Source organism: Typopeltis vanoorti, chromosome 11, assembly GCF_054136105.1.
Source record: "Typopeltis vanoorti isolate ZY-2024b chromosome 11, IOZ_Tvanoo_1.0, whole genome shotgun sequence".
NCBI lineage: Eukaryota > Metazoa > Arthropoda > Arachnida > Uropygi > Thelyphonidae > Typopeltis > Typopeltis vanoorti.
Window position 1 is genome coordinate 85,596,981 of NC_143559.1, and position 13,496 is coordinate 85,610,476.

At 37.4% G+C, this 13,496-nt stretch overlaps 1 protein-coding gene across 2 annotated transcripts in view; it reads left to right on the forward strand.

Annotated features, from left to right (window-relative positions):
• LOC150101818 (methyl-CpG-binding domain protein 4-like) overlaps positions 1–13,496 on the forward strand; it is a 352,401-nt gene that overhangs the window by 288,834 nt on the left and 50,071 nt on the right. For both annotated transcript variants that reach the window (XM_090401062.1, XM_090401061.1), the window contains exon 9: positions 13,038–13,141. In XM_090401062.1, the coding sequence (XP_090257188.1) occupies positions 13,038–13,141 (104 nt within the window). The remainder of the gene's footprint in view (positions 1–13,037; positions 13,142–13,496) is intronic.

The following is a 13,496-nucleotide window of genomic DNA, read 5'->3' on the forward strand; positions in this document are numbered from 1 at the left end:
CACAAACCCACACATATCGGAAACTACCTCCATTTCAATTCATACCACCCATATTCTGTTAAAAAATCAGTCATACTATCACAATAAACATACATAACAATAATACAACCAAAACAGACTTCCCTACACATATGTTTATCAACTTGCCATACATCCAAAACACATACAACGCCTACAAATACATTTTCAAACACACATACTATAAGCTAGTATTCACCATGAACCAAAAATTAGCAACTCTCCTAAAACCCACTAAATCTCTCACACACAAAGAAATATTTGAACACCACAACATAGTCTACAAATTTCCTTGTCAAAAGACTGTGACGTCACCTACACTGGCTCTACAATTAGGTCTTTATGGACTAGACTACAAGAGCACTTCAGGGATTGCAATATTCCCATTCCGAATTATCTGAGCACAAAAAAACATTGCAACATCAAAAAGAAAAATAAAACACAGAGGACAGGGAAGACAGAAATTGCAGCTCACGCCCTTGAACTGAAACATATCCCACAAATCGACAAGGCCATAATCATAGGCAAACAAGACAATGAAACAATGCTTAGAATATCCATAACTATTGCCATAAAATGCGATGAAAATTCAATCAACATCCACCCCCCTACCTAATTTCCGAATGTTGGACGATCCAGAACTTACAAATTAAGCCACGCCTCCAACCATTTAGCGACAACAAACACCCTTATTTGGCAGATTCAACTTCCAGTCTTGACATAGCCCTACACTCGTTCTGAAAATGTTCCAATGATGGTCAGTCAAAAACAGTCCACACCTCATTAACGCGTTCCTTATGCTTTCGTTAACGCTTTCCTTAAAGGGAAGGGTTTCCCCCATAAGTAAACCCTTCCCCTTCTCTCCTCCCTCCCCTCCCCAATATGCACCCTTAAACACAATAGTATATATATATATATTTATATATATATTATTAACATGAAACTCGGGTTTCCAAATTTATTTTTCCCGCATTAAAACACGCTCCCCCCCCCGTTATAAACAACCTTCAGCAGGATCATGAAATTGTAAGACATCCTGGTATTCAAACAAGGTATGTACAAAATTTGTCCACCTCTTTTATTCTGCTATAATTGCCTTCTCTACTCACCCATAATGCCCTAAAATATATACACCACTTTTTTTGAGTAATAATAGCCACTGTATTTAAAACAAGGGACACTCCTAAACAAAAACAGGCTATAATAGCCATAATTATAATAATATTTAATCTAATACTACAGTTACTAAATTGCATACATTTACATCAGTTCATATTAAATTTAGACTCTGCTTCCCTATTCATGCTTTCAGTCTTTTATGATTGTCATGTAAAGAACTGAGGTTAACCAAACAATTTACTCCTCAGCAAAAAGAGGAATTTTACTCTAAATATTTGAATCTAAATCATTTATGAATATATTAATGTATATTCATATATTAATTGTATATTAATGATATAGGTGAAGATTTGGATGGAGATATTTAGTTGTTTGCAGATGATGCAAAGTTGGGAAGAACCATGAAGTGTAGTGAAGATGTTGTTGCCTTACAAGAAGACGTGAATAAATTGAGTGATTGGGCACAGAAATGGGGATGTGAGGTCAATATTGCAAAATGTAAGGTTTTAAAATTTGGAAAACCAAGATGGGATGTAGAATTTATGTTTGGTGAGAATATATTGTTGGATGTAGAGGAAATAAGAAATCTGGGGGTGATAGTGGATAAGGATCTAAAATTTAGGGGACACATCACCAAAATTGTGAAGACAACACAAAGGCTTCTGGGAATGATGCAGAGGACACTGACGTGTAGAAGTAGGGAGATTCTTGTTCCGTTGTATAAGGCCTTGATTTGGCCACACATGGGCTATTGTGCCCGGATTTGGTCACCGGGTTTTCAGGAGGATGAAGAGATGTTGGAAAGGGTCCAAAGGAGACTGACTAAGGTAGTTTCTGACCTCTGGAATGTTGAGTATGAGGAAAGATTGAGAAGATGTAATTTGCAGAGTCTGTTGGACAGGAGGAAGAGGGGAGATACCAGCAAGACGATATGTTCCATTGATCCTATAACAACCTCTTACAAGTTGGTAAGAGGTTGTTATAGGATCAATGCTGGAGATGTTTTACAGAGAATAGTGGAAGATCAGGGGAGAACCAGATGTCATCCCTGGAAACTGTATAAAGAGGGTGTGAGTAGGAGAGTGAGAGGCAGGTTTTTTTCGTGCAGATTTGTGAATGATTGGAATGCCTTGCCTGAGAATGTGGTGTCTGCAAAGAGTTTGAATGTGTTTAAAACACAGTATGGTGAGCTGTGTGTGTGATAAAAGGACCTCCCAGATGAGTCTTTGACTCCATGAGGTCTTGGGGTGGTAATAATAATAATAATAATAGTATTAAATAACAAGGGAGCCTAACAAAAAAAAAAATCCTTGGCTATCCACTACCTCTAACTTATTAATAAAACATCTTTTGATAAAATTGTTTTGTGTTGTTAATACTATTAAAAATAAGTAATGAATAACTGTCAACACCTAAGCTTATCTGTTAGATTTATGATTCTGCACCAAGAAAATATTGTCTATAAAGCGCGACGGTTCGGTAACTTGAAACTGAAATTGTCCAGAAAATTGAACATGTTAGCCTTCCTCAAACGATGCTGCAACAGCGATATCATTCCAGCTTTTCTGTAGTTTAAAGAAAAGTTAACATCAGCAAAAGACACATTGCATTTACTGACATCATATTAACATTTATCGTATTTATCATTTAGTGCTTCTCCTAGAATTCAAATCGCTGTTACTTGCATATAGCTTAATAAGTTAAACAGCTCTAATCACCTCTTTACAAGGAGAACTAATTAACGTGTTAAATCCTGAAATGTGGACTGTCCTACATCACATTTCCGAAGTTGTGGCAAAAAAAGAATTCACAGAAGTTAAGCCGATACCTAAAGAAATATGAAATTCTAGAACAGCTAGAACAACATACTACATACCGACCGCAATTTCAACGAGACCTCATGGTCATAAATTTATCATCTGAAATATTCACTGAAGAAGCTGAGAACACCCTCAGTCTTGGTCATAACTTTACCATCATGCCCAAACAAATTCCAAAATTAGAAATCACGATGAAGGTAGAGTGGGGCATCTACGATCCTCCATCAGCAATGGCCAATTATGTGCGTTCAGATATAGCAAGCATCCTAAACAAGGCTAAACCACCAAAAAGCAATATAACACATAATGAACTAACGGCCTTAAAAAAAAGTTGTATAAGAATAAAAATATTCTTATACAACTTTACAAAAGTCAGTAAGGGAAATGCAACAGTTATCATGAATCAAGAAGATTATAATAGAAAAATGCAAGATCTCCTATGTGAGGTTCTACGTGCCAAATTATAGATCAAGATCCCACTATGTCTCAAAGGAAAAAAGTCCAAAAATTACTGAAAAAAGTGACTTCCTGGCCAAAAGAAATCAACAAAAATATAAAACCGGTTCATGTTAAACCACCCCATATGTATGGATTACCAAAAATCTACAAACCTAATATTCCCCTGTTCCCCATAGTCGATAGCATAGATAGTCCCGCATATACCCAAACAATTTAGCCAATTTACCCAACAGTTAGCCAAGTCGCTTGCCCCCCCCCCTTGCTGTCAATTCCTCTACTTTTGTAAAAAAATTCAGTCCATTTCAAAACACTAGTTAAAAATCACATCCTTAAAAATTCAGATAATGGTTAGTTTGATGTTACCTCTGTATTTACCAGTGCACCACTGATAGACACCTTTGATTTGATCGGGTCTAAATTTCTCCCTGATATCTCTGAATTATTCAAATTTACTATGTATGCAGGTTAGTTTACATGGGGAGGAAAAATCTTCAAACAGATTAATGGTACTGATATTCCATTTTCTGATATTTCACCCCTTTTAGCAAACTTTTACATGGAACACTTTGAAAACAAAGTACTTACCACAGCTATATACAAGCCACTAGTGTGGTTACACTATGTAGTTGATGTGTTTGCCATTTGGCCCCATGAACAAGACACTTTGGATGCATTTGTCACCTACCTAAACAGCCAATACCCCAAAATCCACTTCACAGTAGAAAAAAAATGAAATAATTGCAGGCGTAGACTTCTGTAGCTAATTGGTTCAAAAGACATATTTCGGTGATTACACCACATTTTTTATTATTCAGTTATATGACATACTGAAGTAATAGTTCCCGACATGTTTTGTAAATCAAAGGATTTACATCTTCAGGGATAAATAGTATAACTTAAAGTTTAAACAATTTAAACCATCCTTCACAAAAAATAAGCTTAATTAAAACTCTTCGAGACCGAGCATACAATATCTCCAGCACATAAGAAAGATGTAATGAAGAACTAAAATACTTAACACAAATCCTCCAACAGAATGGATATGAAACAAAAACCATCAAGAGAATCCTTAAAATGCCTCTAACTAACAACACAATAAAACAGGATTACAAAAACGCAATCTTGCTTCCTTATATCAAAAATGTTACAGATAAGCTTGCCAATTAATGAACAAACACAACGTAAAAGTAGCCTTCCTTCCTATGGAAAAAATCTCAAGATTCCTACATCCACCAAAACCACCTCATCATCCTCTTAAAAAACCAGGAGTCTACAAAATCCATTACTCTTGCAGGATTTGCTACGTAGGACACACAGGAAAATCTGGAGAAATACGCATGGCTGAACACCAAAAAGATGTACAATACAAAAGAGAACAAAAAATGGGTCTTGCTTTCCATACCATTTCCACTGGACACGATGTACTCTGGCAAAAAACGACAATGTCATACATAGAAAACAACTGCTACATAAGAAAATTTAAAGAAGCTGCTAATATGCTGAAAAACCCAACCCAATGCAATAAGAATCAAGGTTTAATTCTCCATCAAGTGTGGTCAGCTCTAATAAAAAATCTACCTCAATCTGAGCTCGGACTGTATGAATGAGAACAAGAACACGTGACATCGTCCAGTATTGTTCAGCGTCAATAACGTTTTATATCTGCATTCTGTTATTTGAGTTTATGAATAGCCAGATGGTTATGATTTGTATTTATTAATTGCTCTTGTTTAAACTTTAAGTTATACTATTTACCCCTGAAGATGTAAATCCTATGATTTACGAAACTTGTCGGGAACTATTATTTCAGTATGTTATATAACTGAATAATAAAAATGTGGTGTAATCACCGAAATATGTCTTTTGAATCAAATAATTGTTTACCATTTCTTGACACATTAGTTACCTACCTTTCAGATGGATCACTATCTTTTTTCCATTTACAGAAAGCCAACACACAGGAAGATACCTACATAAACAATCAGATCATCATCCAGTTCAGCAGTGTGTCATTTTAAAAACACTTACACACAGAGCCAGAGCCATTTGTTCTAACAATACAGCTCTGTCCACAGAACTCAAATATTTGCTCAATACGTTCTTGGCCAACAGCTATAGTCCCTACAAAATAGATAAAATACTTCATAGCCCCATTACCCCTCCTTCCCCTAATACACGGGAACACAACATTACCATTTTTATTCCATATGTCAGAGGTACATCATAAAAGATAGCCAAAGTACTGATGAAACATGGTCTTTGCACCATATTCAAGCCTCATGTTAAACTAGGAACTCTGATCCGCTCACCTAAGGATAAACTTCACCCTCTAGCACACCCTGGAGTGTATGAAGTTCCCTGTGACTGTGACTTGGCCCACTAAGGGCAAACAGGAAGATCAGTTAACATCTGCCTTGAAGAACATAAAAAGTATATTCTTTACTATTACTAGGGCAATTAGGACTAGCTGACCATTCATTGGATACCGCTTCATGCAGGATTAGATGGAAGAAAACAAATGTGCTATTTAGAATCCGGAATAGATCTGAAAGATTATTTTTTGAGTCAACCATGACTTTGAAGAATTCTCCTAACCTAAACAATTATGATTGCATTAATTTGTCAAAAATTTGGGAGACTGTTATCGTAAGAACAACTTCCACATAGCTGTAATGTTTTTTATTTTATTTATTATTATTTTTTTTTACAACAACATTAGAGGGTGCCAAAATAGGACTTTAGATCTTTTGTCCATTACAATTATTGTTTCACTTACTCACCATCACATATTATTATTATTATTATTAAACAAGACCTCATGGAGTCAAAGACTCATCTAGGAGGTCCTTTTATCTCACACACATCTCATCATATCGGGTCTTAAACACATTCAAACTCCTTGCAGACACCACACTCTCAGGCAAAGCATTCCAATCATTCACAACTCTGCACGAAAAAACCTACCTCTCACTCCCCTACTCACACCCTCTTTATACAGTTTCCAGGGATGACCTCTGGTTCTCCCCTGATCTCCCACTATTCGCTGTAGAACTTCTCCACCATTGATCCTATAACAACCCCTTACCAACTTGTAGGTCTCTATCATATCTCCCCTCTTCCTTCTCTCCACTAGACTCTGCAAATTACATCTTTTCAATCTTTCCTCATACTCGACATTCCAGAGGTCAGAAACTACCTTAGTCAGTCGCCTTTGGACCCTTTCCAACATCTCTTCATCCTTCTGAAAACCAGGTGACCAAATCTGGGCACAATAGTCCATGTGTGGCCTAATCAAAGCCTTATACAATGGAACAAGAATCTCCCTACTTCTACACGTCAGTGTCCTCCTCATCATTCCCAGAAGTCTTTGTGTTGTCTTCACAATTTTGGCGATGTGTCCCCTAAATTTTAGATCCTTATCCACTATCACTCCCAGATCTCTTATTTCCTCTACTTCCAACAATATATTCTCCCCAATCATAAATTCTGCATCCCAGCTTTGTTTTCCAAATTTTAAAACCTTACATTTTGCAACATTGAACTCACATCCCTATTTGCTTGCCCAATCACTCAATTTATTCAAGTCTTCTTGCAAGGCCACAACATCTTCACTACTCTTTATGGTTCGTCCCAACTTTGCATCATCTGCAAACAACTGAATATCTCCATCCAAATCTTCGCCAATATTATTAATATACAAGTTAAATAGTAATGGCCCTAAAACAGATCCCTGAGGCACTCCACTAGTGACTTTCCTTTTCCTGGATATTGCACCCCCATACACAACTTGTTGATACCTATCAGATAGCCAGTCTCCAATCCAATGCACTAATCTAATATCCAACCCCATCTGCTCTAGTTTGACTGTCAACTTATCATGAGGTACTCTATCAAAAGCTTTTGCGAAATCCAAGTAACTGTGTATCCTTCTCCTCTGTCCAAGGAAGCAGTCACTTTATTGTAATAAGTAAGTAGATTACTAAAACACGACCTCCCTTTAGCAAATCCATGCTGTCTATCAAAGATTATACCATTGTTGTCAACCCAACTCTGGATCCTAGTTCTCACAAGCTTCTCCAACAACTTAACCACAACACCTGACACACAGATAGGCCTATAGTTTGATGCTTGAGTTCGATCACCTCCTTTATGAAGTGGCACAATCTTGCCCTCCTTCCACTCTTTAGGGACTTGACCAAGTGCAAGACTCGTATTAAAAAAATATGTCAAGGCAGGTGTCAACTCTCTGGCACATTCCTTCAGAATACGCGGTGATATATTATCAAGTCCCACAGCCTTATTTACATCTAGTTTACTCAACTCCCCAAACACCTCTTGCTCACTTACAGTCAGTCTCTCCTCCCCATCATCAACTGCTCTTAATCTCTCCATGAAGTCACATTCACAAGATTGAAAGATCTTTATGAACTGCTCATTAAGTATCTCCACCACACATTCTGCAACAGCTGTCTTTATACCATTTCCTTCAATCAATGTCATCCTTCCATATTCATTCTTTCTTTTGCTGGCTATATATCGAAAGAACTCCCTAGGATTCTTTTTAGCTTCATTAGCTAACTGCTGTTCATACCTCTCTTTAGCTACTCTCACCAACCAAGTCACTCTCCTTGCTTGGTCTTTGTAGACCTCATGAAATTGGTTACTTCCACTTCTCTTATGCTGCCTCCACAATGCCCTTTTTCTCTGTATTGCATGCTTAATCTCTTTATTCATCCATCTCACACCTAACTTATTTAACCTTCTCACCCGTGGTATACATTTAGACAATGCATCCACTAAATATTTTTTGAAAATCCCCCAAGCTGCATTGATCTCTTTTCCAGCTAACTCCTCATTCCATGCTACACCTGCAAGCTGTCTCCTGAGCTCTTCATAATCACCCCTTTGTAGTTCCACATATACCCTTTTTTCACATGGGTCCTTGCACTGCTGGCAACCACCCAAGTAATCATCTCATGGTCACTTTCACCAATTGGTGGATGATTTGATACCTCATTGATAATTACATCCTCCGATGAGATGACCAAATCCAAGACCCTTAATCCTCGTGTGCCCTCTGTTACATACTGTCTGAGGTAGTTATCCCTCAAAATCTCAAGAAACTCATTTTCTTTACTTCCAGTTGCTATCTCTTCATTCCAGTCTATATTGCCATAATTAAAATCACCCATAATGATCACCCTTTTCTTATTTGCTTGGCTTATTTGACTATACATTTCACTATCACCACCATCCACATTACCAGGTCTATAACAACATCCCACCAAGTATTTGATTCTATTCACCTCTATCTCACACCATACTGCCTCAAAACCACTGGCCCCATTTCCCTCTTGCATCTCTACCTTGTATGGACATAACTCTTTCTCTATCATCAATAGCACTCCCCCTCCCTTTTTACCCCTTCTATCCTCACGAAACACATCATACCTTTCCATCTCTATTCCTGTCAGGATGTCATCCTCATCTAACCATGTCTCACTTATTCCGACAATCTCTGGGTGCACAGACACAATTAGTGCAACCATTTCATCCGCCTTGTTTCTTATACTTCTAGCATTGGTATACAAACACAACAACTCATTTCTGGATCTACAGCCAGTTCCACTGATACCACTCACTCGATGTGATCTCTTCATGCTGGACTGGGGCCATTTCCCTTTCTGCTTCTTCATTTTAGAACCCTTTGCAATTCCATCTGTTTCCTTTTGATCCCTGATCATCCCATTACTTTCCTGCCTACACATTCTCTCACCTCCTCTTGGAGCATCCACCTTTCTCACGCTGTGTATCCCTGTCCACCCTGAGCCTCCCCGTTTCCCTGCTCCTCTTGCACACCCATTCTCTCATTTTCTATACTCATACCACTCACTTCCACTCCTTCAATCTCTCCTGTCTTACTCTCCTGCTCTTCCACATCACTCCCCTCTCGATCTGATTCATTCTCTCTATTCACTTCTCTACCTTCCAGCAGCAGTCTCTCCAAGCGACTCACACCATAACCACTCAAATGCAGTCCATCGCTCCCATACAGCTCACTTCGTCCCTCAAACTCATTCCACACATTAACAAACTGTACTCCCATCTCCTCACACATTTCAGCCAGAATATCATTCATAATCCTTGCTCTCCACCTCATTTCACCACAATCATACCTAGGCAACACACTGACCACCCTTCCTGTCACACTATTCTCCTTTATCTTTCCAAGCAGTCTCCTGACATTCATTTTGACATGCTCTTTGTTCTCTCTCAAATCATTCGTACCAATTAATACAATTAACTCTTTTGCTTGTTCCCGCCTCATATTCAATGCCTCAATCACTCTACTCATTTTACCGCCTGGAAAACATACCTTGTGCATTTTATCCTCTAGCACACCTTTAATAATGGAGTCGCCATACAACGCCACTCGCTCATCATTTGTTAACTCTTTCATGCCATCATGATTTATTTTAATAGTTTTGACCTGAATTCTCTTAATTTCATTCCGCATCCATTTCATTTCTTGCTTCATCCAATCCAATTCACCTTCTGAACCTCGCGACACATTCACTCTATCATTAAATCTTTCTAACTTTCTAACTCTCGACCCCCTCTTCTCACTTTCCCACTCATTCATCCTTCTTTGTTTCCGTACTTTCGGTCCAACATACGTCCAACTCTCACTATCATTCTTCTCACTTTCACTCTCACATATCTTTCTTTGTTTCCGTACTTTCGGACTAACATGCGTCCAACTTTCGCTATCATTCTTCTCACTTTTACTGTCATTCATCTTTCTTTGGTTCAGTACTTTCGTTCCAACATGCGTCCAACTTTCGCCATCAGTCATTCTTTTTTCGCTATCATTCATTCTTTCGATTTTTTTTACTTGCGATTTCTGCACCACGCCATTTCTACTTTCATTCGTTCTCTCAATTTCGTTTCTTTCCGCCTCACTTTCGTCCCTTTTAACATCCGTTACGGTTGTCAAATCGCTCTTTTTCTTTTTTCCTGATTTTTTAACATTTTTTCGCCTGTCTTTTTCGCCATCCTCTTTCAAACGTGCACTCGCGACACAATCGGTACTAGCACTTTCTGTCATCAACTTCATATTCGCATTCATCAATTCCTCGTTCAGGTCACATTTCGCACACACCCTTCTTCCATCTGCACTAAACATCCACAAATCATTTATGTAATCGAAGGAATACATATAACAGACCTCACACTTAATGAACCGACTGAAATCCAAATTAAAATCATGGAATGACAATGCCGCCGCCATTTTTTTTTTTTTTCTCTGCAGGTTACTAGGTCTAATATTAACGTTTTCGTATTTAGTTTAAGCAAGAAAAAAAACCCCACACTAATAATATCGGTAGCGTACAACGTTTACAGCCGCTCTTACTTAAACAATTACGCATATATACTTAATTATTCCTAGTAAAACTTATCTGAATCAGGAGCTCTTCAAAACACGTTCGTAGCACTTGACCCACTAGCGCCCTCTCTATATATACTAGCTGTGTTGTGCTCTGATGATGATGATTTGAAATTCAGTAAAATATAAACAGTTAATAAAACGTCTTTTGATAAAATTGTTTGGTGTTGTTAACACCGTTAAAAATAAGTAATGAAAAGAAAATGTTGTGGTGGGTAATAAGGAGAAAGGTAACTAGCTAACTCATGAATAGTACAAAGATCAGGGAAGAAATCTGACTAGCATGGTAAGAAAGGCAAAATCAGATTATGAAAAGAATATTAGCCAGCAAGTAGGCAAAAAAGCACTACCAAAATGTTTTTTCAATATATGGCAAATAGGAGGAAGAATGATTGTTGAAGATAGAGAGGTAACAGAGGCAGGTGAAATTGTTCAGCTATCGAGTGACCATTTTGCAAGCATATATCATCCAACTAAAGATTATTGTTATAGCATAGGTGAAAGGGACTAATGTTGAGAACAGAGGTTGATGAATTTGGAGGTACTTGGAATATTGCAGCATCTGAATACAAACACAGCTGTGGGATTGGTTGGAATATCAGCTCCTGTTTTAAGAGAATGCACAGGGGAACTGGCAATGCCCTTCACTAGACTGTTTAATTGATGTCTAAGCTCTGAAAAGTCCCAAGAGAGCAGAAGCAGGGCAAAATAATTATTTTGCATGAGCACAAAACTAGCAACCGATCCACCAGGTCCGTAACAACTCCACTATATAATTGATTTTGTTAGATTCCGCCTCACACCAGATTGCTTCAAACTCACTGCCACATGAAATACTGTTAGTAGTTGTATTACTATCGTAATATCTGCATTTCTTTCAGAACTTATGGTAAGATTGTTATTTTTGGTGCTGTATTTAAGGTCATGGAAAATAGTGAAAGAAAAGATGCAGGATATGCTTCGACATAATGTGATTTGTCCCCAAATTAATGATATCTAGGTGGTGGATGACTCATGTACTGTAGGTAATGCTAAGAGCTCTCATCAAAATATAATGAGCTAGTTTGAATGCTTTCAGTAAAAATATTTTGTGGATCATATCAATAAATAATTAGACTCATTTAATGAATTTTAATGAACTGTCGAACGTTTTGAACCATGTCCGAGAGAAATGAAAACAAAGTTTATTAGTACTACACAACTTGTATCAGCCTTTGTCAGGTGCACATTAATGGTTACTGAAGAATACTCTGATGAGTAGAGACAAGCAGGTTATTATATATATATATGTAGAAAGTATTTTACCTTGGGTATAATAAATGTTAAAGATAACAACTTATTTTTAAACTTGGTTTTACTCCATTTCCCAAGTAAGCAAACAGACAAACAAGTCAAGTTTGCACCTGCAAGTCTAGCTGATCCTGCACGTAATGCAAGACCAAGGCAACTCATGGTAAAAGTAGAATAAGCTCTGATCACTAATCTTAATATTTACCCTTAATGCAAAGCACATCTCATGGAGGAGATGTATGATGCTTTGTATTAGAGGCAAGGGGCAGCTACCCAGACTGGTTCTGACCTTTATTGAGGTCTCATCAGTGGGAGCCAGGCTAGAAATACCAAGATTTTAGTAATACAGAGCTTTTAAGTATTTCACCAGAACAAGTTACCATAAGGTGTTTTAACCTTATTAAATAAAAATCTCTGGAGGAGATATAAATGTAGAAAGTATTTTACCTTGGGTATAATAAATGTTAAAGATACCAAGCTATTTTTAAACTTGGTTTTCCTCCATTTCCCAAGTAAGCAAACAGACAAACAAGTCAAGTTTGCACCTGCAAGTGTTGCAAGTCTAGCTGATCCTGCACGTAGTGCAAGACCAAGGCAACTCATGGTAAAAGTAGAATAACTTGACTTGTTTGTCTGTTTGCTTACTTGGGATCTACGTACAGAATCAGCTAGACTTGCAACACTTGCAGGCGCAAACTTGACTTGTTTGTCTGTTTGCTTACTTGGAAAATGGAGTAAAACCAAGTTTAAAAATAGCTTGGTATCTTTAACATATATATATATATGTGTGTGTGTGTGTGTGTGTGTGTGTGAAATTTTATATATATATATATATATTTATTTTTTTTTTTTCATAAAGAAATATTTATTTATTTATTTTTCAGAAGAATATTTGACCAAGGACTGGAAATATCCAATTGAACTCCATGGTATTGGAAAATATGGCAATGATTCCTATCGAATATTTTGTGTGAACGAATGGAAAAAGGCAAGTAGACATTATTTGATGATTATTATTATATGTAGTCCATAGTCTTATTGAGGGAGGCCCTAAGCATCAGACTATGCACTATTCAACATTTGCGCAGTATCTATCAACCTTTGTTTTGAACTCATTCACAGTCATGGCCACTGCAACAGACTCCGCCTATTCCACTTATTCAACACTCTCCAAGCAAAAAATCTAGTTCTGACACTTTTGCTAACTACTACACTTGCTCAATTTCCAGTATCTAGGTGGTGGATGATCCCTAGGATAGTTCCTAGTTCTCCCACAACCAGACCTGTTCTGAAAAATTTCCTCTGTATTAATCTTGTAAAAATCCTTCAGTAATTTGTATCTC